This window comes from Aulonocara sp. 'chitande type north' Nkhata Bay, linkage group LG8 (assembly GCF_057382095.1).
Source record: "Aulonocara sp. 'chitande type north' Nkhata Bay isolate Kocher_YH1m ecotype deep benthic linkage group LG8, A_spYH_male_GT1.1, whole genome shotgun sequence".
In the NCBI taxonomy this organism is placed as follows: domain Eukaryota; kingdom Metazoa; phylum Chordata; class Actinopteri; order Cichliformes; family Cichlidae; genus Aulonocara; species Aulonocara sp. 'chitande type north' Nkhata Bay.
The window spans coordinates 26,626,153-26,651,902 of record NC_141351.1 but is presented as its reverse complement, the minus strand read 5'-3'; the positions used below and the strand labels follow the sequence as shown (position 1 = coordinate 26,651,902).

General features: G+C 46.3%; 3 protein-coding genes across 4 annotated transcripts; 1 reads left to right on the top strand and 2 right to left on the bottom strand.

Moving 5' to 3' along the window:
* Nucleotides 1-277: 277 nt before the first annotated feature.
* LOC147324117 (cholesterol 25-hydroxylase-like protein) lies at nucleotides 278-1,809 on the bottom strand. The gene is made up of 2 exons (XM_086304613.1): nucleotides 1,116-1,809; nucleotides 278-1,030 (listed from the first exon to the last, which is right to left on the bottom strand). Exons 1-2 carry the CDS (start codon nucleotides 1,542-1,544, stop codon nucleotides 698-700), a joined length of 762 nt encoding a protein of 253 aa, XP_086160739.1. The 5' UTR covers nucleotides 1,545-1,809; the 3' UTR covers nucleotides 278-697.
* Nucleotides 1,810-10,550: 8,741 nt separating this feature from the next.
* On the bottom strand, nucleotides 10,551-12,657 carry LOC147324116 (cholesterol 25-hydroxylase-like protein). Its single transcript, XM_086304612.1, has 2 exons — nucleotides 11,373-12,657; nucleotides 10,551-11,287 (listed from the first exon to the last, which is right to left on the bottom strand). The coding sequence occupies exons 1-2, from the start codon at nucleotides 11,799-11,801 to the stop codon at nucleotides 10,955-10,957; spliced, it is 762 nt and encodes a 253-aa protein (XP_086160738.1). The 5' UTR covers nucleotides 11,802-12,657; the 3' UTR covers nucleotides 10,551-10,954.
* Nucleotides 12,658-14,336: 1,679 nt separating this feature from the next.
* On the top strand, nucleotides 14,337-25,720 carry LOC147324115 (interferon-induced protein with tetratricopeptide repeats 5-like). 2 transcript variants are annotated; one of them, XM_086304611.1, is made up of 10 exons: nucleotides 14,337-14,485; nucleotides 19,240-19,419; nucleotides 19,507-19,696; nucleotides 20,664-20,855; nucleotides 21,012-21,239; nucleotides 24,059-24,200; nucleotides 24,274-24,400; nucleotides 24,486-24,624; nucleotides 24,951-24,998; nucleotides 25,442-25,720. In XM_086304611.1, the coding sequence occupies exons 1-10, from the start codon at nucleotides 14,481-14,483 to the stop codon at nucleotides 25,637-25,639; spliced, it is 1,449 nt and encodes a 482-aa protein (XP_086160737.1). In that variant the 5' UTR covers nucleotides 14,337-14,480; the 3' UTR covers nucleotides 25,640-25,720. The 2 variants fall into 2 exon arrangements, with proteins under 2 accessions (XP_086160737.1, XP_086160735.1); XM_086304609.1 differs by lacking the exon at nucleotides 14,337-14,485 and adding an exon at nucleotides 14,516-15,190.
* Nucleotides 25,721-25,750: the final 30 nt, after the last annotated feature.

Sequence of the window (25,750 nt, the reverse complement as noted above, 5' to 3'; positions counted from 1 at the left end):
AATAAACTTTATTCCTGCTGAATGTTCACAGATGCTGTTTGAATCGTGACGTTCAGAGATCGTCTCCACCAACGATCTGTCTCCTGCTGAAGCTCACAGACACACAGGTGTGTGTGTGTGTGTGTGTGTGTGTGTGTGTGAGTCTGTGTGTGTGTGTGTGTGTCTGTGTGTGTGTGTCTGTGTGTGTGTGTGTGTGCGTGTGTCTTTGTGTGTGTCTGTGTGTGTGTGTGTCTCTGTGTGTGTGTTTTGGACACAAACAGGAAACAGACTTGTGTGTTTCTCTTCACAAACTTTATTTTAGCTTCATTTTGTCTTCAGTGCTCAAACTTTCACTTCCCAGTTCAGAATCAAACTTTCCAGTTTCCCTCTGACGCCGCGCTTCTCCTTCAGCGGCGGCGCGACTCCTCGTCTTCCTCGCCAGCTTATCTCTGTCCCTCGTTTCACTTTCGTCTGTCCCGCGCTCGCAGCCAGCTGCCTCATCGGCACATCTGTCCGGTATCAGTTAACGTGCTCACGCCGTCGACGGCTCACGGCGCTCTCGTGGCTCCGACTGCTCCGTCTCTACGTCAGAGAGGAGCAGCGAGTCGAGGAGAGCCCGCTGTGATTGGTGGGCTCAGAAGTGGCATAATAAATAAAAACAGGAATAAATAAATAAATAGAAAACGTCTCTACATCAGCTCCTCGCCATCACGGCGGCTCAGTCCTGCGTCTGCAGCGTCCCGGCCAGGCGGTCCCAGTGGGTGAAGTACGGCGCAAAGTTGCACTTGGACTTGAGGTGGTGAAGGTCGTGGTGGCGCGCCCCGCCGTACAGCCCCAGCGGCACCAGGCGGTGCGTGGCCCACGGCAGGTCGTAGCCGCAGTGATCCTCCACCGACAGCCAGATGTTGACCACGAAGAAGGCGAGCTCGGTGAGCGGGTGGCAGCCCAGCAGGAGGGGGTTGGCGGCAGCGAACAGGCCCAGGCTGAGGGTCTCCCAGGTGCCCGAGTACTCGGCGGTGAGGGCGGAGGTGGAGGTGTAGGTGTGGTGCACCTGCAGGAGGAGGAGAGAGAGCGTGAGGTGGAGGAAGAACAAAGGCGTGACATCGTCACCACCGCCATCGTCCTCGGGGACTCACCTTGTGGAAGGTGCGGTAGAGCCAGGGCACTCGGTGGTGCAGCAGGTGCCAGGCGAAGCTCTGGAAGTCAAAGAGCAGCAGGCACACGAGCACCTGAGCCAGCAGGCGCGGAAGGGGCGGGGCCTCCTCGGTCAGGTGCACCGGCCTCAGGTACCAGTGCAGCACGGTGAGCGGGAAGATGAAGACCAGGTGGTTGTAGAGCGTCAGAGCCAGGCAGCGCCGCACCGACGACCAGCTGACGGAGCTCTGAGGCTGCAGCTTGTACCTGAGCACCCACGCCCACCTGGTGGACAGCGCGTCCAGCAGCAGGAAGGGCAGGCAGAAGGACAGGTAGACGCAGAGCGAGAAGAGCACGGGGAAGAAGGGCGAGCGCAGGAGGGGGGCGTGTCCCAGCACGAAGGTCCACAGAGGCTGCAGCAGCATCGCCATCCTTCAGTTTGTCTCACAGTCGGAGCTCTGCTCGCCTTCATCACCACTGCTCCATTTAATCAGGCAGCAGGCCCCGCCCACACAGCGTCAGCAGCAAGAACCCGCCCTGCCGTCCTTATTGGGATGTTTCCTACTGCCGGAGGGAAAATGGAAAACCCTCCCTCCCACACTCCCACTTCCACATTCCACAGCAGGCTCTTTCACTGTGCACTGAGGATTGTCCCTGTGAGAGCCGCTCACCTGCTTCCATTGTTGGCAGGTTGAGCACGTGTGTGATGTTTACACGGGCTGAAGCAACCTTTAGCTACAGCTGCGGTGTTAGCCCGCGCTGCCACACCTGAGCCGTGCAGGTTCACACACCTGAGGCTCTAAGTGAACATTAAAGAAGCTGTGCTTCAACTTTGTGGTGCGTGAGAGTCTGTACCTCTGCTGAAGTACAGGATGTGTGTACTTGTGTACTCGTGTGTGTGTGTGTGTGTGTGTGTCAGCATTATGAGAAATGAATGTGTGAGCTTACAGTGGTTCAGACTCACTGAGGATGATGACGACAGGTTGTTTCCTCTGATGATGAAGGTTCACATTCCTCGCCGTCTCTTCTCGTCACGTGTCAGTCGAGCGTCGCGAGGCATCAGAAACCGGAGAAATGGCGGTAGGTGGTTCCGGTCCGTGTAAGGATGTCGGCTCTTCATTTGTTGACTGCACAAACTGTCGACTCAGGAGCTGATGGGATTTAAACATCGTGCCAGTTTGAGCCACACAGGTTCTTCTGCTGTTCTCAGTCTTTTCTATATCTGATCGCAATAAATAATAATAAATAATAACATCTTCATTAAGGAGGCGTTCCTTCTTCATTGTGATAAAAAACTGAGTTTATTGATGAAACATTTGGAACTTCACTTTTCCAGAATCACAATAAAACATTTCAGTTTCATTTCACTGAAACATCAGGAAGTAACGATGATGTAACGCAGCCGTCCTGCTGCAGGGCGCCGCGCCGTGGCGAAATATCTGCTCTATTTACAAGAAACATCAGTAAAATGACAAAACCTGAACATGTTAAATGTAAAGCTGTGAATAAACTTAAATCACATGCAGTCACAAATGTAACAGTAACAGTTATTAGTGTTTCACAGATAAGTACTGAAAGTTTCTGTAACTGAAATAAGACTAATTATGGTGTTGGGAGGTCAGATCTTCGTTCTGAGCAGGAAGTGGTTTATGGCGGAAACGCTGGCGAGGACATTACAGAGTGTGGGACGCTTCAAACGCACAGCGTGGACTTTTCAGCCTTTTGGGAACGAAACAGCCAGAAACAAGAGAGAGCAGAGCGGTTTTAGCGTGAACCGAGTGACGACAAAACGCAGCTATTATGTTTATTTGTGAACACCGGGGAGGTGGCAGCGACTGTGGTTAACACACTCTGACGCACACTCCAGCAAAAAGCGAAGACAGCTCCTTCATTTTCCTTCTGTTGTGTTCATCAAAAGCCACCTGACACCGAGAACGTCCGATTTTATAACCAGCTGTTTGAAACACAACTATTTGTTTTGTCATCACAATAAATGAAGGAAATAAGCGTGTGCTAAATGTCTGAGAGGTGGCACTGACACTGAATCTCATCCTTCTGTCATGTACGTTGCTCAGCTTAAATATTTCTTTGTTTTAATAAGTGAAATTACATCTGAAGTCATAAAGTGGATTCAGAGGACAAATACAGCAAAGCAAACTGTAGCAATGCTGCAGTTCAGCTCTGTGATCACATCATTAGATGAGGTGACGTAGCCTCTGTTACAGTTTTTTACAGGCGCTAGGACACATTTCTCAATACTTAGGTCACGTTTGCAAACCTCCTCACACAGTGAGCACAACAGAAGTCTATGTGGGCTAAACTGAGGACCAGTTATCATTGTTTTGGCACAAAATGCATTCAATGACTACATCTCTCAAATTTCATGAATTATCTTCTCACTCAGACGCAACAACTGCCAAAAATCTTTGTACGTACAGGACATTTTGCATGTGCTTACATACTGTTTTCAAAAATGTTAAACTTATGGCCAAAACAATAACACAATGCAAAACTTAAAAAGACAGCAAAATCCAACAGCAATATTTTATTGAAACATATTTTAAATCTAAAAATGCAGTTTAACCAGCCACAGCTGATTCTCATTGTAGATGAACATCTGCACAGGTGTTACTCCTTCAATTGTTCAACTCCTTCAATTCTGGCAGCCAGAAGATTCTTTCCTAGGTGTGTTGCCCAAGATGACATAAGATGTGATGTGGATGAGAACCTGTGGCCAAATGGAGGAGACCGAGTAGATTAGCATTACTATTGTATGTGTATCAGTGGATGGTGTGTATACAAATTCTTGTATTTTGGGATTACTTAGTGCAGAAAAATAAAAATACATAAACAAATATTAACGAATTCTGCATGATGTCTGATTCATTCCAGTAACATATATTGAAATTATAAACAGAGATGTGTCCTTGTTTTACACAAGAAAACACTGTGTAACATGTTGTTAGTGTTTTTTAGGTCATTGTTTTGTGGGTGACAAAGTGTGTTTGTCGGCTGTCAACCTTTGCTAGTGTTCTGGAAGAATGAGTTTATTTGAGACCTGAATGAAGTGTTTTGGTAGTTGTAGTGCATTTTGAATGTGAAATGAACTGCTTTGCCAAGCTGACGGTCAGTTAGGAGGATTGTGTGAAGAGTTTTGCAAAAGTGACCTAAGTATTGAGACATGTGTCCTAGCGGCTGTAAAAAACTGTAATCCCACAGAGGACAAGCTCCCATTGTTCCAGCAGCAAAGGAGCCAGGCAGCAATGAACACACAGATGGAACATTCATGTCCAAAAACAGAAGAAAATATAAAAATATACACGTAGAAGAAATATATAGATAAAAATATATGTCCATGTGCTCCCACGGAGGGCTGGGATGTTAACAGCAGCAGGTTTTCAGCTTTGAGAGATGTTTGTCTTATAAACCGAGTTTCTGTGCACGATGGATTATTTTCTTATATTAAAGATTTGAATGTAAAAGAATTTTCTGGATCCGTGATGAGAAGAGACGACTGTTCTCAGGAATCATCAGGGGAACCACAGCCTGTCATCATCATCCTCAGTGAGTCTGAACCACTGTACGCGCACACATTCCTTATAATGTTGACACACACACACACACACACACACTGGTTTAGCCTCCCCTCGCTGTGATGAAGACCCTCCCCCTCATGCAAACACACGCCTCCATAAAAACAGCACACATGTCTGATCTTACTGTAAAGCACTTTGTGATTTTTATCTGTGAAATGTGCTATATAAATAACTTTTACTTACTTACTACAAATATTTCCTTCATCTCAGAAATGTGAAGCAAGAATTTCAAATAAAATGCAACAGAAATAAAAAACCAAGAAACTCAGTCAGAAAAGGATTTGGTCAGATTCCAGGTCTCAGGCTGTAATCACAGCGCGGGGGGGCAGGAAGTCTATGAATGTGTGTGCGCTGCTTGAAACAGAAAGTGCAGCAGCACAAAGAGGAGATTAAATGATAACAGCATGTTTGTGCGGCTCTGACTCACTCGGTTTCCCACGCGCTCCACAGCCTTTCCAAGGACCAGCGTTTCTCCTGAAGTGACGTCAGATTCCTGCTGCGGGCAGATTTCATGTCATCCTGAAACACACATCGGGATTTTCTGGCCTCGCTCCACCAGCTTCCCGACTCCCGAACCAGTGGCGTGTCTAGAAAATTTTTGTTGGGGGGGCCAGGTAGGGGCACAGATTTGGAGAAGGGTGGCAGATTTAATTGGCAGATAATGTTTTAAAAAAAAATTCTACCAACCCTTAACCATAATTCAATAATCCTATAAACCTAATAACCAAATGCACTTTTAACTCTTATTAGAATGAGATTTTAACCACTACGGTGCAAAGTTTTTAGATACTGCGTTGATAAAGTACAAGAGATACAATCAGTGCTTTGTCAGTGTTTACTCAGCATTCAAGGACAGCAATATTTGCATAGTATTTTTACTGACATATAGTGCACATATGTTTTGGGCAAAAACATTTTTGAAAATTAAAATACGAACATTTGTAACAAACAATTGACAAATTAGTCAATGCCAATGCAAAACTTTATCTGCCTGTTAAAAAAAGAAGATAATCTTCTCACAAACTGGTGTTTGATTTTGAAACAGGAAAAAAGTGGGGAAACAACTGAAAAGACTAACATTTGAATAAAACCTGAAAGCAAGTAAATACTTTCTATGCTGCCTTATGGTAAACTTTGGTAATATTGATAAAGAACAACACTGGCTGATGATAAAATACAGTCAGCTGGCATGGTGACACTGCCAGTATTAACCTGCAGGGCTGGACTGGGACAAAAAAATTGGGCATTTTTACTACAGACCGACCCACCAGGTAGTAAAGCCATAAAGACTTTGACTGAAAACAAACCCTGTTGTGACAGTGATGTACAGTCTTGTTGGTATATGTATGATTTCTATACATTTTACGTCAGATAAAAACTTTGGTTGTAAGATTCAGATAATTATTTAATAAAAACTAGGTATTTTAAATGAGAATAAGAAAGAAAAGTATTTCTTTGTGCCCACCTTTCCCTGTTAATGCCCTACCTGGCCCCCTGGCAAAACTTTGCTAGACCCGCCCCTGCACAGTTACCAGCTGTCTGCTACATAAAAAAGGATCCTGGTGTTATTTGTCTCTCAGAAACAGTTCATAACTTCCCTTCAACTCATTCATGTCACCTAAAAGGTAAACCTGTTTCTCCATCACCTGTTCAGCTCTGATGGTTCAGTAAGGACATCTCCTGGTTTCATCTTCATGTTTCCCTCTCACCACATATCCAAACTGACATCATGACCAGCAGCTTTACAGCTGTGGCTCCAGCAAACATCAGCTGATACTAGAAATTAATATTAAATAAATTCTAACAACAGCCGATCAAGCTTAAACGTGCTGCTGTTGTTTAGCGCAATATCTGCTGGTTTCCTCTTTCTGGCGCAAAGTGGGCGATAAACAAGAGAGAAAAGCCGATCAGCTGATCATTGATCAGTTTCATGATTGAAGTAGCAACAGGAGAGAGAGGGGAGAGAATGAGAGAAGAGGCAGCTGTGCAGCATAAAGACAGAATAACACCAGCTTTGTGTCTTTTTTCCATTCTAGCTAAAGTTCGGGACAAACTGCGTCTCTTCTCAGCTCAATACGAAACACGTAATATTTTCTCTGATTGAGGGACCATTCCATTTTTTTAAGGAGCCGTTGGCAACTCTACTAACTAACCTTATGAATAAAATAAAGTTCACTATCAGTAACATCATAGCACCCACCCAGCTGTATAAAAACTCCGTCAAACTGGCTAGAACGCAGTATGAGTTATTGCAACTGACAGTAAAAAGTCAGCAACATGAAAATAAACTCCACCTAAACTTGGTTTATATCTGACCCAGATAGACTGCAGGTCATAACTTCTTACCTGAAGTTCAGTTCACCTGACACTCGGACTGGTGGCTGCTTCGGGTCTCTCCTCCTGCCTCCCCTTCCCTCATCCACCTGTTGCCTCTGTGGAAGCCCCGTCATAGCCACCACCAAACAACGGAGTTATTTCTACACATCGACCTGCATCTGGCCAATCCACCACCTCTCATTGTTCATGCCGTTACAAAAAAAATAAAAAATAAGTCACTGGGCATATGCCCGGTATGCCCGATGGCCAGTCCAGCGATGTTAACCTGCAACCAAATCTGCAGCCCCATACAGCAATGTTACGACTTAGATTATATCTTATAACGCATAACTCTTATGTTAGCTGCCCTCAGTAGCGTACTGTCTGAAATATTCGACGGCTGCAATAATTCTTTAAGTGTTATTTTTTCCTTGGTATTCTAATTACACCGAAGTTTACTAAACTCAACAAACTTGATATTACTTACCGGGACATTTATTCTGTCCTCATTTTCTTTCACCGAAAAATTGTTTCCTGCAGTGCCATCTTTCGCGCTTGGCTCTCCTACCTTTGCTAACGTGATGCGCATAGCGCAGAAGCGATGCTGCATTCACTTACACTCGGATATCTGAGCGTCACCGTGAAAACATAATCGGACATTTGATATTTGATTGAATTTTATTGTTTTGCCTTTGGGGTGGCACCTGGGGTGGCCAGTCTGGTTTGGGGGGTGGCCTGTGCCCCCCCAGGCCACCCCGCTGGACACGCCATTGTCCCGAACACATGTTTATCACATCTCTTTATCTCATTCTCAGCACACTGCAGCTTTCAGAACAGTTCAAACGTGTTTCAGCACTAAAGCCATTAAAACTTTTCACTCAAATCACTTCAACTCTGATCAATTCAAAGTTTTCATCCCCGTTTTAAAACTTGGACAGCAGATCTGATCCACGTTCACTGGCTGTGAAACCACTTCTGTGGGTTTGCATCATAATCGGGAAGAAAGATGACTGAACACGGTTGTTGATCTGAGGGTTTCACAAACTGCTGACTTGTTGAGACACGACAGAGAAAGCGTTTCTCACACAGCGATTTGTTTCCCAGCACCGAGCTGAATCTCAGCCACCAAGCAGCAGACCCGAAGAAAAACGTGGGTCAGCCCGGTCCCAGCAAGCTGTACCTGATAAAGTGATTTGTAGCATAGGCATGGGTGTGACACGCACCTGAGAACGTGTCGAACTGAAGGACGCGTCGCTGTGGACTGAGCATGCTCACTCTGCACAGGCAGGAGGTAACGCAGTACAAATACTGTGTTTCTCTACTTAAGTAGAATTTTCAGGCATCTGTACTTTACTTGAATATTTATTTTTTAGGAACATTTTACTTCAAAACTTGGTTTGATTCGAGGGGAGCTAATATTTCGTCACAGCCTCCTGTTCTGTATAATCTCCATATTCAGGGCTGAACGTGAGCACGTTCGGCACCACGCTGCAACGACTGCAGGACTGGAAGCTGCAGTTAATGGATTAATAATAATGGATTGGATTTATATAGCACTTTACAAGGCAGCCAAAGCGCTTTACAATGCCACTATTCATTCACTCTCACGTTCACACACGGGTGGAGGCAGCTACAGTTGTAGCCACAGCTGCCCTGGGGCAGACTGACAGAAGCGAGGCTGCCATATCGCACCATCGGCCCCTCTGGCCAACACCAGTAGGCAGCAAGGTAAAGAGTCTTGCCCAAGGACACAACGACCAGGACAGAGAGCCTGGGGATCGAACCGGCGACCTTCCGGTTACAGATGCGCTTGCGGTACATCAGCATCCAGCTAGCCCGACTGAAGAGGAGCGAGCGCAAAGGCAGTGACGTGGGGAAATGTGCAAGGCAGCTCTACAAACATCAGCAAACACACAAACTGTTGTGTGCAGTTTGTCTCACAGTGTGTTGCAGATAAAGTCCAGCTGCTGTGTGTGACAGGGAGAGGAGAGACAGAGAGCTAAGTTCACTCAGAGATGGAGACAGGAGAATAATGTCAGTGTAGAGACATCAGCCAGGACACTCATCAAACATCTGCTCACATCTGTTGTGTACAAGCACAGAGAGCAGCAGGTCAGCTGATCACAGCCTGCACACCAAGGAAACGTAGTGCAGCTCTCAGTAGAAATGACTGAGTTTGATTGGTGTGGGAGCATCGCAGTGTCACATTCCCCCCCCACACACACGGTGGATTCAGGAGGTGGTGTGTAACCCTGACTGAGCTCATGTTCCTCTTTAGAGTCACCCTCCACATGCAGGCAACAGGAAGTAGATTCATCTATATCCTGTGTGCTGATATTATTGTATTACAACATTCAGAGAACACAAGGTTCAGTTAGCTTTGCACAAACAGAGCTGTTCTTTGTACTCTGAGTACTCTTCAGGTAACGTTTCAATTTTACTCGAGTACAGACTCAGTACTTCAGCTTTAATGGAGTAGTTTTAAACAGGAGTATTTGTATTAATACTTGAGTACAGAACGTGTACTTTTACCACCTCGTTCACTCATCAACTGTGTGTCTGTGTGTGTGTGTGTATGCATCTGTGTGTGTGTGTGTGTGTCTGTGTGTGTGTCTGTGTGTGTGTGTGTGTCTGTGTGTGCGTCTGTGTGTGTGTGTGTGTGTGTGTGTGTGTATGCATCTGTGTGTGTGTGTGTGTGTCTGTGTGTGCGTCTGTGTGTGTGTCTGTGTGTGTGTGTCTGTGTGTGCGTCTGTGTGTCTGTGTGTGTGTGTGTGTGTATGCATCTGTGTGTCTGTGTGTGTGTCTGTGTGTGCGTCTGTGTGTGTGTGTGTGTGTGTGTGTGTCTGTGTGTGTGTGTGTGTGTGTATGCATCTGTGTGTGTGTGTGTGTGTGTGTGTCTGTGTGTCTGTGTGTGCGTCTGTGTGTCTGTGTGTGTGTGTGTGTGTATGCATCTGTGTGTCTGTGTGTGTGTCTGTGTGTGCGTCTGTGTGTGTGTGTGTGTGTGTCTGTGTGTCTGTGTGTGCGTCTGTGTGTGTGTGTGTGTGTGTGTGTGTGTGCGTCTGTGTGTGTGTGTGTGTGTGTGTGTGTCTGTGTGTGCGTCTCTGTGTGTGTGTGTGTGTGTGTGTGTGTCTGTGTGTGCGTCTGTGTGTGTGTGTGTGTGTGTGTGTGTGTCTGTGTGTGCGTCTGTGTGTGTGTGTGTGTGTGTGTGTGTCTGCGTGTGTGTGTGTGTGTGTGTGTGTGTGTGTGTGTGTCTGTGTGTGTCTGTGTGTCTCTGTGTGTGTGTGTGTGTGTGTCTGTGTGTGTCTGTGTGTCTCTGTGTGTGTGTGTCTGTGTGTGCGTCTGTGTGTGTGTGTGTGTGTGTGTGTGTGTGTCTGTGTGTGCGTCTGTGTGTGTGTGTGTGTGTGTGTGTCTGCGTGTGTGTGTGTGTGTGTGTGTGTGTGTGTGTGTGTGTCTGTGTGTGTGTCTGTGTGTGTGTGCGTCTCTGTGTGTGTGTTTTGGACACAAACAGGAAACAGACTTGTGTGTTTCTCTTCACAAACTTTATTTTAGCTTCATTTTGTCTTCAGTGCTCAAACTTTCACTTCCCAGTTCAGAATCAAACTTTCCAGTTTCCCTCTGACGCCGCGCTTCTCCTTCAGCGGCGGCGCGACTCCTCGTCTTCCTCGCCAGCTTATCTCTGTCCCTCGTTTCACTTTCGTCTGTCCCGCGCTCGCAGCCAGCTGCCTCATCGGCACATCTGTCCGGTATCAGTTAACGTGCTCACGGCGCTCTCGTGGCTCCGACTGCTCCGTCTCTACGTCAGAGAGGAGCAGCGAGTCGAGGAGAGCCCGCTGTGATTGGTGGGCTCAGAAGTGGCATAATAAATAAAAACAGGAATAAATAAATAAATAGAAAACGTCTCTACATCAGCTCCTCGCCATCACGGCGGCTCAGTCCTGCGTCTGCAGCGTCCCGGCCAGGCGGTCCCAGTGGGTGAAGTACGGCGCAAAGTTGCACTTGGACTTGAGGTGGTGAAGGTCGTGGTGGCGCGCCCCGCCGTACAGCCCCAGCGGCACCAGGCGGTGCGTGGCCCACGGCAGGTCGTAGCCGCAGTGATCCTCCACCGACAGCCAGATGTTGACCACGAAGAAGGCGAGCTCGGTGAGCGGGTGGCAGCCCAGCAGGAGGGGGTTGGCGGCAGCGAACAGGCCCAGGCTGAGGGTCTCCCAGGTGCCCGAGTACTCGGCGGTGAGGGCGGAGGTGGAGGTGTAGGTGTGGTGCACCTGCAGGAGGAGGAGAGAGAGCGTGAGGTGGAGGAAGAACAAAGGCGTGACATCGTCACCACCGCCATCGTCCTCGGGGACTCACCTTGTGGAAGGTGCGGTAGAGCCAGGGCACTCGGTGGTGCAGCAGGTGCCAGGCGAAGCTCTGGAAGTCAAAGAGCAGCAGGCACACGAGCACCTGAGCCAGCAGGCGCGGAAGGGGCGGGGCCTCCTCGGTCAGGTGCACCGGCCTCAGGTACCAGTGCAGCACGGTGAGCGGGAAGATGAAGACCAGGTGGTTGTAGAGCGTCAGAGCCAGGCAGCGCCGCACCGACGACCAGCTGACGGAGCTCTGAGGCTGCAGCTTGTACCTGAGCACCCACGCCCACCTGGTGGACAGCGCGTCCAGCAGCAGGAAGGGCAGGCAGAAGGACAGGTAGACGCAGAGCGAGAAGAGCACGGGGAAGAAGGGCGAGCGCAGGAGGGGGGCGTGTCCCAGCACGAAGGTCCACAGAGGCTGCAGCAGCATCGCCATCCTTCAGTTTGTCTCACAGTCGGAGCTCTGCTCGCCTTCATCACCACTGCTCCATTTAATCAGGCAGCAGGCCCCGCCCACACAGCGTCAGCAGCAAGAACCCGCCCTGCCGTCCTTATTGGGATGTTTCCTACTGCCGGAGGGAAAATGGAAAACCCTCACTCCCACACACAAACGGCTGCTTGTCTTTGAACGTGTTATTGTCGGGGAGACTTCACACAAGTTTGTCAAAGCCACGCCCCCCGGTGCGTTCCTCCTCAAAGGTGATTAAAATCATCAAAGAGGTTTAAAAACATGTTTTTCTGCTTATCTTGCGTGTTCAGCTCTTTTAGATTAAAGATGAGCTGAAGAATAAAATCTGAATTCCAAAACATCTCGAGGATTCCTGTTGAAATGTTACCGTGGTGACTGTGACCCCCTCGCACTAATGACACGTGAGTGCTCGAAGAAGGGGTCAGGTGTAGAGAGTGCATGAGGTGAGGTGCTGTTCTAAATAAAGTTTCATCTTCCTCTCTGAAAGAATCAACGTGAAGCCTCACTGAAGTCCAGCCAGCCTGTACCTGTGCTGGGCGGAGCCTCAGAGGTGCCAGGTGTCCTCAGACTGAGCTGATGTTTCTCTTCGTGTCAGAAGCGGTGATGGTGGGAAGTGCTGGTCTGAGCATGCTCACTGACTCGCTGTTAGAGATGTGCTGAAGAGTCACAGCTTCACACTCAGCCCTACGGTGACACCTGCTGGTGCTTCAGCCTCACTGCAGCGTGAGAGTTTCAGGTGTGGACGTGGAGCTCTGAACCACAGCTGCTGTTCAGCTGGGTCTGTTCCAGATGTTCCAGCTGTGCTTCACGTTCCTCTGCTGCAGTAAATGAGTGAATCTGTGATGGAATCATTCATTAACTTTATTTAAACGTCTGTTTCATTAAATGGTGTGCAGACGCCACAGACAGGTAAGGTACACCTGAGCAGCGAGCAGCAGGTAAATACGAGGAAAGCTGCAGACACAGTTGCGTGTGCAGAGAAAAGCACGAAGCCTTTCTGAAAGACTCATTACGACCTCGTTAGACAGGAATAATGTTTACTGGCATATTCATAAAGTGCTCCTCTTCACTTGACCCCTGTTTCAATCCAGGGGGTCAGTGTTGACATTGTGGAGGACTATAAATACCTTGGAGTACACATTGACAATAAACTGGACTGGGCTAAAAACACCACAGCACTTTACAGGAAGGGCCAGAGTCGTCTCTATTTTTTGAGGCGACTGAGGTCCTTCAACATCTGCCAGAAAATGCTGAGGATTTTCTATGAGTCTGTGGTGGCCAGTGCGATCCTCTATGCTGTTGCATGCTGGGGGAGCAGGCTGAGGGTCGCAGATGCCAACAGACTTAATAAACTGATCCGTAAGGCCAGCAATGTTGTGGGGATGGAGCTGGACTCCCTCAAGGTGGTGTCGGAGAGGCGGATGCTGTCCAAGATAAAGACAATGTTGGATAACACCTCCCACCCACTCCATGACATGCTGGTCAGTCACAGGAGCTCGTTCAGTGAGAGACTGAGATTACCGAAAAGCACCACTGAACGACACAGGAAATCATTCCTGCCTGTGGCTCCCTGTACAACGCATCCACTTAACACACTGTTTGCTGCTACAGTATATATTGTACTATTCTTAGTTAGCGTATTGTCTGTCTTGTCTTAATGTTGGTTTAAAATGGAGCACTGTAACAAAAAATAATTTCCCCCAGGGATCAATAAAGTATTCTGATTCTGATTCATCAAGTTTACACTGCAAAACACAGATGGTTACACTGAGCAAAGAAGTTCTTACTTTAAACAACTAAAAAACAAACAAAAACATTTCTAACTCTAAGCACAGTCAGTGGCTAATCCACTGACTGATCCCAGATCAGTCAGTTACAGATTACCAGCTGATCAGTGAGCTCGAGGCTCTCAGCTGGTTCACAGAAACGAAACTTGGCGTCTCATCGTGCTGCCTTCAAGGACCCCTCTGAAGTCACGTTTCACATCACGTCCACGTGCCTCTTTTTAAAAAAATGAACTTTATGTGTCAACCACAGTAGTTTTTAACCACGTGATCCTTCCTTATATGATGACATTTGCTCCTCCGTATGAACTGAGATTTAACTAGTTTTGCAGACATGTGCAGAGACACAGATTAGTGTGGACGCAGCAGAAGTGTCCCAAACACAGTTCTGTCCCTTGCAGCCACCTGTTTGTGTTCATGGACCTGCAGGCAGAGGTCTGTGATTACAGAGCACGTGACTCCTTTCCAGATGTTCCACCTGTGCTTCACGTAACTTTATGTAAACCTGTCCATGTGAACAAGGCTGTGCAGCTTACCTGTGAGCCACCTTCACACGTCATCACATCATTTAGGACGCTTGGCGCTGCAGTTCACCTGAAATAAGCTACGTTAGAGTGGCTGAGCATGGAGTCAGAGGGGACACGCTGGGAGTGTCACCCGTGGAAATGACTGTGTAACACGAACAAGTGTGAGTCTGCGTCACCCGGCTGAGCTCTCTGCTGTACATGCATTCAGAGAGGACCGTGAAGGCCTCACGTTAAGTTTCCGTTCTGTGACGGAGCGCACGGACCGGTCACTCGGTGCTCACGCTCTCCCTCATCCTCATCATCACTTTGCTCCCTCTGAGGAGGAAGAGGGCAACATGAGGTGAGTGTTTGAGACTTCCGATCAGTCTGATAATCGATCACTTATTGGAAAGTGAAGTCAGCTCAGGGCCTCCCTTTAACCTTTAACCCAGTCGATCTGGATCCAGGGTGTAATCAGATTACTGTGAAATCTGCAGAGAGCAGAGTAAAGCCCACGCAGGGGATTCTGTTCACCTGGGCGAAACGTTTCGTCATCCAGGTGACTTCTTCAGTCTTGTTTCCTCACCTGGATGACCGAGAATGCGTGAACCGCGGCGATGCGAAGTCACCGTCCGGCCCGCCGCACCTACGACGTTGCTTTTGTTTGCTTTTCTCCGTCTCTGTTTCAAATAGGCCGCAAGTCGGTTGTGAACATGTCTGTGATCGTTGTCTCTGTCAGTCGGTGTCACCAACTGTTTCTCAGTAAATGTGTAGCGACAACATTCACAGTACTCAAACCTGAAGTATTACTCTAGTAAAATGCGTCAAAGCTGCCAGGAGCAGAACGTGAGGCCACAGAGAGGAGAGGAAGAGGCTGCAGGCAGGGTGGAGGCGAGACCTGCTGTGATGGGTGGAGACGGTGAAGATGTTCAGATATAATGGCACGAGGCCGTCAAAGGGACAGCTCAGAGTCAGAGGTGGCGTAGTGAAGGAGGACATGCAGAGGAGGATGATGGGATAGAAGATGGAGGAAGATGATGTGCTCCAGAGACCGCGAAAGAAGAAGGTAGTAACACCGATAGTATGGTCACATTAACAGTTTTTAACAGTGAAGCTGTACTTCCAGAGGGTGGTGGTGACGTCCTCCTCCACGCGCTCATCTTTGGACAGTAATGCGATCAAAGCCGCTGTGCTCATCATACAGGTGACGCAGCGGCCTGCAGACTCACCTGAGTGTTGGTCTGAAGGTGCTACTCAGACACAAGGTAACAGATTTAAACACATACATGTAACTCAGTGTGTCTGATGTGTAATGTACACCTAGCTTCAGTGTCATATCACATGTGCGGCTTTCATTTTGAAGTATTATTTTACAACGTCATCTTGGGCCCCTCCCAGCTGTAGTGGGAGGGGCCGTGAGCTCAGGAGGAAGCCTGTGTGAGCTGCTGGCAGCTCGTTACCCATCCTCCTGCTGACAGAGAGGAGACTTTCCTTCTTGGGTCTGAGAGGGGACGGTCGTCCAGAAATTCTCATTTAAACCATGATAATAAATATTTTAGTTCTTTGTTAGAGTTGAGTTAAGCTTCCTGTAGCTCAAACATGCACAGGAAATGATGATGATGTCACTCCGAAATGACAACACAGGCACGGCTTCTTCAAGACGGGCGCTTCGCTGCATTTATTGAAAACTACAAACATAAAACACGAAGGCTTTATGGTAAATGGCCTGTATTTATATAGCGCTTTACTCGTCCCTAAGGACCCCAAAGCGCTTTACACATCCAGTCATCCACACATTCACACACATTCACACACTGGTGATGGCAGCTACATTGTAGCCACAGCCACCCTGGGGCGCACTGACAGAGGCGAGGCTGCCGGACACTGGCGCCACCGGGCCCTCTGACCACCACCAGTAGGCAACGGGTGAAGTGTCTCGCCCAAGGACACAATGAACCGGCAACCTTCCGATTACAAGGTGTACTCCCAACTCTTGAGCCACGATCGCCCCGCTTTAAGTGCTTCAGTCTATCAAAAGTAACACTTGTGCTTTAACAACCAGGCCCCCGCAGATAGCTCGCTGAACTCCTTAGCGTGATTATTAAACGTGGGCTCACAGCCTCTGTCATCACGCCCAAACCTCGCGATAATAGCGGTGTAACAAAACTTGTTCTTTGTGACAAGTTAAACACACCTTTACAATATTGTCCACAGAAATGTACAAGCAAGAACATTTTAACTGCTGGAACCATCTATTAAACTTCTTTATACATAAGCCATCTCTGTGACACTTACAGATGATGTCCTGAAGTCGTTAAGGACATACATGCTGCTGTCCAGACAAAGGTGTGAGATATTGGACATGGATGGTAAAGTGCTGTTGTTAGGGCTTCTGGTGTGGCGGTAGAGCAGTACGGTCGCATAAGTACAGAGCTCCCGCAAGCCAAGTAGATAAACTCCGCTAAAACACAAATTAAAGCGTGAGACAAAACAACTTTGGAAGATGAGCAGAGGGACAACAAAGCAAAGAATAAAAGAACTACGGACACCCAAGGTAAAGACATAAAACACCCGAACAACAAGGACAAGCTAGCACCCGAAGCTAATATGGCCGCGTTTCAAAACGGACTGGATTGTATTAGCAAACAAATTCAATCACTCCAAAACGAATTGAAATCAGACTTCACGACATTCGAAGAAGAAATTAAATGAGAAATGAGACACGAACTGTCTAAATTCAAAGAAGACATCGACCAGCAGTTTCAGAACATGACTACAGAACTTAAAGAACAAGAAGGGAAATTAGAAGCTGCGCTGACCCGCACGGAAGACGTGGAGCCATGAGGCCAATCAAACCCTGACAGAACTAATGACAGAACAAATCGATGGTGACCAAATTGGATGACTTGGACCTGCGATCCAGACGTAACAATCTGCGGATCTACGGGATACAAGAGGGAGCCGAATCTAAGGCAGAATCGCTGACCCAGTTTCTGGAAGTCTGGCTCAGGGAGGAGCTTAATATTAACATCAACCTCCAGATTCAACGCGCACACCGAGCGTTAACCTCAAAACCGGCAGCCGGTCTCCCCCCCGAGGTCAGTCGTTGTCAATTTCCAACAATTCACAACCAAAGAGATGGAAGTTAAACAGGCATGGGAAAAGAAAATAGTCACTCTGGACGGAAGCAGGGTTTATTTTGACCACGACTATTCGGCGAGAATGGTGCAAGAACGTAAAGCGTACGTGAATATCAAAAAGATATTAAAGAAAGAAGGCATCCGCTTCCAGACTCCTCTCAGCAAGATGCGAGTCCACTGGCCAAATGGAGTGAAAACGTGTGGCGAAGCAGAGGAGGCTGCTAACGACCTGCAAGCGAGAGGATACAACGTGGAAAACGGGATAAACAGCCGGGAGAGAGAGAGCACCGAGGGACAGGTTTCGTTAAAAACAGACAGGCACAAGACAATATCAGAAGGACACATCATACACCAAATACATAAAGACAAGATGCTGGCTGCGTTGATGAGTTTAGACACAGAAAAAGCCTTCGATCGAGTCAGCTGGGACTTCCTGTACCTAACCATGGCAAAGCTCGGGTTCACTACGAAATCAATCCAATGTATCAAATCTCTCTAAATGGTAAATGGCCTGTATTTTTATATAGCGCTTTTCTAGTCCCTAAGGACCCCAAAGCGCTTTACATATCCAGTCATCCACCCATTCACACACACATCCACACACTGGTGATGGCAGCTACATTGTAGCCACAGCCACCCTGGGGCGCACTGACAGAGGCGAGGCTGCCGGACACTGGCGCCACCGGGCCCTCTGACCACCACCAGTAGGCAACGGGTGAAGTGTCTTGCCCAAGGACACAACGACCGAGACTGTCCAAGCCGGGGCTCGAACCGGCAACCTTCCGATTACAAGCCGAACTTCCAACTCTTGAGCCACGATCGCCCAATCCAAACAAACATGGGTATAAAAAAGACCCCTGAATACATAACTAAAGACCAAGAAAGGAACCCGATAGTATCCTTTACATTAAATGTATGGTATGATACAGTAAAGGAGTTGAGAATTGGCAAAGAGCTTGGTTTGCTAAAATGGATAGCCTTCGATGAAGAATTTAGACCAGGAAAATTGGATCTTGGTTTTAAAAATTGGAATGAAAAGGGAATCACAGCAATTTGTTTATTAATCAAAAAAGGAGAAATTAAAAGTTTTGAAGAATTAAAACTTAAAAAACAAGGATTTTTACAGATACTTACAGGTGAGCGATTACTTTAATAAAAACATAAAAATAAAGGAAGACAAAATCCATCCTATTATAAAAATAATTATACTGGCATATAAAAGTGTTATTCCAAGAATGTTTGATGGAATCGAGACAGGAATCAACTGTATATGTTAAAGTAAAATGGGAAAGAGAGCTGAGTGAAGAAATCACTGAGGTGTGGTATGAAACATGGAAAGAACATAAGAACACAGCTCAGTCATTAAAGTGGAGAGAATTCATCTGGAAAAATCAAATTTGCTACTTTATTACACCTAAGATTAAAAATAAACAAACCAATACACAACAACAATGTTGGAGGCTGCGTGGATGGGATGGATGGGATGAACCACACACACATTTTCTGTCTGTGACATATCAGGTTACATAATTCCCAGAACCTGCCTTCTTTTGTATCTTGGATACTTGGCAGGCACTGTAGATGTAAAGGATCGATACCTGGCTCAGATTCTCCTTTTGGCAGCAAAGAAGGCCATCACCAAAAACTGGCTTAAGACAGAAACACCAAGAAAGCAGCAGTGGTAGCAATGGAAGAGGACATTATGGAGATGGAGAACTGGGGACTGGGGAAAATAGTTAATGTACGTTTGTGACTCTCTGTTTTTCTGAACGTGTATTAAACAGGAGAGGTGTTGAAATAAAAAGTGCTGTTGTTAGGATGGTTGTTTCAGCTGTGATAAACTGACATGCTGTTTGGACACCATGGGAGGGTCCGGGCTCTCCAGGACGTCTGTGCTCTGTAATGACTCATTTTTAGACCATGTGTGAACATGAACACAGAGCTGAGAGGCTTTGTCTTTGTGACTCTCTTAAAGTGAAGGTAGCAGCGCTCTGCTCAGCAGGCTGCAGCAGCTGCAGTGTCACTTCACCTGGGATCTGAAGAAGGAGGACGTGGACCTGGAAAACCTGAGCACCCGACTGCAGGAGCACATAAAACTTCAGCTCGGGCAGCGCGGGGCAGTGACTCGGTCTTACAGCTATTTGGCTTATGTCAGGTACAGTTTCCTCAGCGGTGAGCAGTCTGATGACACGAGATCTGACAACTTACTTAACATCAGTTGTGATGACCTGTTGGTCCTCAGGTATCTTCAGGACCAACGAGAGGAAGCGCTGTCACTTCTAAACCAATCAGAGGAGACCATCAGGGAGAGTTATGGTGATGAGAGTGAGAGGCGGCTCATTGTGACATATGGAGACATGGCCTGGCTGAAATACCACACCGGAGACTACGCACAGTCACAGAGCTACTGCCAGAGAGTTGAGGACATCCTGGTATGTACAGCACCCGTCCATCCAGCCAGCCAGCCATCCTCCATTTCTGCTGCTTATTTCGTTTGGGTCGTAGGGGCAGCAATCTAAGACAACCTCCTCTAACTCATGTGGGGGGACACTGAGGTCTTTCCAGATATAATCCTTCCTGGGACCTCCTTCTAATAGAACTGATGCTACATCAGGAGGCCTTCAAAGGGTTTCCTGCTCAGATGCCTGAACTACCTTAACTGGCTTGTTTATAGTTAGGGCTGGAACATGTGACCCTGAATCCTCCCTTAGTTATGCTGCAATAGGCTGCCAGGGATTCCCATGATGCATTGGGTGTTTCTTCTTCACTCACTATGTGTTAACAGACCTCTCTGCAGTGAATCACCCTTGTTATTAGTCTCTGTCTCTCTTCCTCAGCATGTCTTTATCCTGTCTTCCTTTTCTCACCCCACCCCTCTTCGGCTCTGCCGGAGGTTTCTTCTTGTTAAAAGGGAGTTTTTCCTTCCCACTGAGGTCTAGCAGGACAAGCACAGAGATGAGTCCACTGTCAGAGGCCATAAGAAGATCATTTGTAACCTTCACTAAAGCTGTTTCTGTGCTGTGATGAGCTCTGAAACCTGACTGAAACTCTTCAAATAAACCTCTGCAGATGATCTGTTAGCTGTTTGACAACTACTCTTTCAAGGATGTTTGATATAAAGGAAGGTTGGAGATTGGCCTATAATTAGCTAAGACTGCTGGGTCTAGAGATGCTTTTTGAGTAAAGGTTTAACTACAGCCAGCTTGAAGGCCTGTGGTACATAGCTGATTATTAGAGATAGGTTGATCATATTTAAGATCGAAGCATTAATTAATGGCAGGACTTCTTTGAGCAGTTTTCACAATGAGATAAAGGGTCACTGAACTGTATGTATACCATCCAGCCCAAACATTATGAGCACACGCTGCTGAATCTCTGACACGTTCTTCTATATTACAGTCAAACCATCCCACTGGTTCCTCAACAAGGCTCCTTCCAGAGGTGTACGGAGAACAAGCCTGGACCTATCTTAAGTTTTCGAGGTCTTCTCTTTCCAAAGCCATCGACTGTTTCCGTAAAGCACTTGAGGTACAGACTCACGACAGTGAGTGGAACGCCGGCTACGCCATCGCCCTCTTTCGCACAGAACAGGTCAGTTTCATAGGAAGTATGAAGACTCAATGAATGGTAAATAGCAGAAAAGGAATCCGTCAGTTCAGTGTCAGCGTACGTTTCAGAAGACTCAGTAATGACAGTTTAAAAGAAGAACATTTCAACAGGGTACATTAATGGGTTTCTTATCTGCAGAGGACTTTGGAAAACTTAAAGAAAGGTGAAGAGTCCCCGGCCATCACACAGCTTCGCTTGGCCCTGGAGATCAACCCTGATGATGCAGTCCTGCAGTCCATGCTGGCTGTGAAGCTGGGGGCCTATAAGGAATACCAAGAAGCTGAGGAACTGTTGAATAAAGCACTGAAAACTGATCCTGATAATCCTCATGTCAACCGCTATATAGGAAAACACTTTCGTAATCAGGTAGGTCTGAGTGGAGACTCATCTGTCAAAGACATCCACCATGCAGGGTCGGTCTTGGGCTCAGTTGAAAGTATTGTGTTGCTATAAAAAGCAGCCAGAGACAGATCATCATAACTGTTTCATACAGAGAAATTACAAAGAAAGTCGAGGTCCTTCTGTTCCAGGGCAGAGGCGGAGCCAGGCATTTTATACACCCGGGGCTTAGCCCTAAAGGGTGGTATGCATGTGCGAGGGGGGGTTTAGAAATGACTGAAAGATTTATTAGGCTGTGTTTTCAGTTTGGTTCAAAAAAGAATGACTTCATATAGGAAAAAATATATATCACATGTGCAGGGAAAACAAACCAGGGCTGTATCAAGACACGAGGACTAAACCCCGATTCAGCCAGACCCAGAACTGATCCGGAATTAAAACAGGACTACAACAGTTCAAAATCAGGACTACTGAGGACTTAACCAAAACAGAATCAGAACTAGATGATAGTAGCACTAAAAATCATCACAGACCTGCACTACACTTGTTTTTAATTCTACCAAAGTCCACTGTTTAGATTCAGAAACGTTTATATAATTATTCAGCCTTGTTGTGCAAACAAGCTGCAAAACTTAATAAATATAGAATTTGAAAAATAACAAATGGTATCTAAAAAGTTACACTCGGTACTGGATACATGTTCCGATGAGTTTTGGCAAACAACCATGTGACTAACAGGTGACTCACCTGCTCTTGTTCCCTCTCTCTCTCTCTGTTCCTAAATTTCTTAACTTTAAGAGTAAAGAGAGAAACTGTCTGTATTTCTTGTAAATGGCACCAAATTGTATTCAAACTGAGCCACACTTATGCAGCTCCACAGTTCTGTTCCTGGTGTTTTGTTGACATCTCTTGATGTTCCCATGTCACAGAAACAGGCTCTGTGTTTTGCCTTATATGCATCCACAGCCGTGCCACCAGTTTACTCACATGGACTCTACGGACCAATCAGAAGCTTCTTCAGCTCAGGATGGAATCGTCTGCAGTTTCTTATTAATTAACAAACTTAGTGTACATGTACTCCTACATTTGATCAAAGTGATAAAAATAGAAGCTCTGTCTCTCTTTATTCTGACATTTAACTCATTCAAAATATATTTCAACATTTATTTATACAAAACAAAACAAGTTTACTCTAAATTGATGTTGTACAGTAAAATAATGTTTTTATGTTTTCTCCCTAAAGTGTAAATATCTGGTTTCAACTGTGAATATATTGCTGTGTGTTGAAGTTCCTCTTGTTTTGCATAGAAATATACTGAACAACATCCAAAGCATAATATATAAAATAACATCTGAGTTTTTTCTTTGAAAGAAGCTCCTCATGTCCATTCTTGTTCATCAGTGCATGACTGAAACCGGTTTAGAGAGTTTGTTTAGCTGTGGAGGGAAACAACTGAAAATATGAAATAAACACATGTGAGCTGAGACTCTGTAAAGAAGCAGCGTTGTTGTTGTTCGGCTTTTCATTTCACCATTTGTTGATTCACTCGAACAGCAAGTAACGTAATATGGGTCAAGTCTGATATCTTTCGTCATATTTATATTATTTGTACAGTACGAATGATTTGCTTTGGTACCTGCTCAAACTTAAGCTCTCCTCTGGTCTCTAGTGATGTGTCGGTCGCGAACGAAACGGCTCTTAGAGCCGGGTCTTTGACGTGAACGACGCGAGCCGTTTTTTCTTTCTCTCACCCTCTCTCTCACTCCTTGTGTTTTGCGCTGAGCAGAGGGGGGAGGGGCGATAGTTACACTCAGTAGCACAGGAACAGAGCGGGAGGGAGAGAGAGAGCAGGGACCACAACGTCACATTAGAAAGGTATAGTAATCATCCACAACTATTTTCAGTTGCAGATGATAAAGGATTCAGAAAGTTTATTCATGCAGGCCCATATGACAGAGAATGTGCATGTTCTTTCTGTTTTCATATTTTAATTTATATTTAATTGTGTTGTGGTTTGCAGTGTTTGTGTTGTTTCACTTTAAATTTGTTTAAAAGGAAAAAGCTGAAAATTTAAATAGTTAAAAGTTGAAATGTACATATTATTTATTACATTTTATGTGGAGTGAATAAATAAAAGTATATTTATATTTACGGTGGCCCCTAGAGACAAAACACGTACAAACGCAACAGAAGTGCTCCAGGATGCTAGGGGGCAGTGTTGAGCTTTTGTTATCTTGTGGCTACACAAGCCAGCAAGTACCAACAACCAGATCTGGTGTGTGGTAATAACAGGTAAATGAACTTTTTATTTAATTATTTGAATATATATGAGTGCCTGTGTATAAATACACAAACAATACACACATGCTTTCAATTGTGTAATTTAAGTGATCTAGGCTCTGTTTGGAAGTTCAGTTCATGCTAGGAATGTGTTTTGGAGTTTGGAGTTACGTTTTTTGTCTCTAGGAGCCACCGTATATATTTATATATAAACATATATACGGTAAATAAAACCACGGGTTTTTTTACATTCGTAATTTCTTTTGTGCATAATTTTATATTGTTGTTGATTGTGTGTAGTTATTGTTTTATACAGTTGTCAGTCAGGCATCTAACTGAAAAAAATTACACTTGAAAAGATCCCGGGCTTCTGAAAAAACAACTTAAGCCGAGTAAGCCACGCCCCTCTAAAGTTTCATTTTACCATATTCTTATTTGACTGGGAGGTTATCCTGTGTCTGTTTAATTCACTGAATCTTCTCCTCTGAGCCAGGTCTCAAAGGCTGTGGTTGCCTTTAGATGCTGCGGTGATCCTGTGAGTTTCACCTCCTTCACTGTGTTTCAGAATCGACTGGATGAGTCTATTGATATGTTGGAGCGAGCACTGAAGCGGGCCGATCAATCCCCTTTCATCCACCACCAGCTGGCTCTGTGCTACAAGATGAAGAAAATTGCAGAGCAGAGCCGCCGGCCCAACAGCGACCAGAGTAACAAACAGCATGTCTCCAGTCCAGTTCAATAAACGCAGCTCAAATCTAACCCTGATTTCTTGCCCCACAGGAGCGGTGCGGTACTGGAGGCGTCGTTGTATCCATCACCTTAAAGTTGCTGTGGAGATAAGGCCGTCCTTTGTCCTGGCATTGACTGATCTGGCACAGCTGTATGCAGAGCAAAGGGATTTGAGCAGGTACTGGTCTGTGCAAAGCTGCAGTGCAGTCGCTCTTTTGTTTTTGGCTCTAAATTCATCATCATCATCGTTTCTGGTTCCTCAGGGCTGAGGAGATTTTCCAGCAGTGCTTGAAGCTAGCAGAGTCGGAGAAAAGCCTTTTTCAGACTGTCCATCAGCGCTACGGTGACTTTTTCTTCTTTAACAAAAAAACCGAGGCTGAAGCCATCGCCCACTACACTCAGGTGAGTTGGGTGTAGTTTCCCAGACTCTTGGTGATGTGCAGCTGGCTTACTGGAGGCCGGAGCACTGTTCCAACACTCCACTGAACTGTAGCATCAGCCTGTTAATGTCAGATTTATTTTACATTTCCACCACAGCTGAAAGGAGCTGTCATAGACTCTCAGGTCATGGCTTCACACTTCGTTATGCTGTGTGCTTTAATACCCACGAGCAGCTGGAGGTCCACCTAATACAGTGGTTCCCAAACGTTTCTTGCTAGGGCCCCTTTGTTTACAAGAAAAATGAAGTCGGTTTGATTTATCTCGGTGTCTTCTTATTTCCTCTTCAGGCTCTGCTGTTACCACCCTGCAAGTATGAGTGGAGACAGTGCGCTAAGGTGAGCACAGGTCACGAGTCGTCTGGTGTTGGGGGATCAGAGGGTTTAGGCCAGGTCAGATCTGGTGAGAGCCTGGTGTGACTGAAGACTGAGGTCGAAAAGCCAGTGTGAAACATCACCACAGTTCACATGGTTTCTGCTGGAGGGCTGCTGGGTATTGCAAACATCTTCCACCAGTTACCTGGAAGAGAAGGAGAAACTCAGCCACAGCAGAAGAAAACTGGCTTTGTGGAAACTTCTAATATTTTTCAGCTGAGAAGAAGAAGCAGAAGAACGAGAAGAAGGTGGAGCCCTGCTGTTTCCCAACATGGAGGTCACAGAGTCCAGGTCACAGGGTGCAGGTTACAGGGTGCAGGTCACAGAGAGACACTGAATGTAGTAGTCACTTACTTTAAATACACAGAAATCCATCTTTCTTTGTTCCTCCATGTTTTTTCTTGCAGAGACTGAAGCAGATCGCTGACAGACGTCTGACAAAGACGCGGCGTGATGGTCAGGCGCTCGCTCTGCTGGGTCTGGTGGCCAGAGCTGAGGGCGACAGGAAGAAGGCTGCTGAGTTTTATGAGGAAGCTCTGAACTGTGATGAGGACAATGAAGAGTACCTGTGTGCTGTGTGCGAGCTGCGCCTGGAGCTGCAGTGAAAGCGCTGATGCTGAGTTAGAGCTGCAGGCTCAGGACCGCCGTGGCTGCTCCTGGCTCATTAAATGCTGATTTTTCCCTCATGTCTCTGTGTCTTTGAAAGCAGCTTTCTC

Excerpts from the sequence above, each read along its gene's own strand:
- LOC147324117 (XM_086304613.1), bottom strand. The coding sequence starts at position 1,544 with ATGGCGATGCTGCTGCAGCCTCTGTGGACCTTCGTGCTGGGACACGCC. Across the intron at positions 1,031-1,115 it reads TCTACCGCACCTTCCACAAG|GTGCACCACACCTACACCTC; the intron begins GTGAGTCCCCGA and ends CTCCTCCTGCAG.
- LOC147324116 (XM_086304612.1), bottom strand. The coding sequence starts at position 11,801 with ATGGCGATGCTGCTGCAGCCTCTGTGGACCTTCGTGCTGGGACACGCC. Across the intron at positions 11,288-11,372 it reads TCTACCGCACCTTCCACAAG|GTGCACCACACCTACACCTC; the intron begins GTGAGTCCCCGA and ends CTCCTCCTGCAG.
- LOC147324115 (XM_086304609.1), top strand. The coding sequence starts at position 15,159 with ATGATGTGCTCCAGAGACCGCGAAAGAAGAAG. Across the intron at positions 24,201-24,273 it reads CCGGCCCAACAGCGACCAGA|GAGCGGTGCGGTACTGGAGG; the intron begins GTAACAAACAGC and ends CTTGCCCCACAG. Across the intron at positions 24,625-24,950 it reads CCATCGCCCACTACACTCAG|GCTCTGCTGTTACCACCCTG; the intron begins GTGAGTTGGGTG and ends TTTCCTCTTCAG.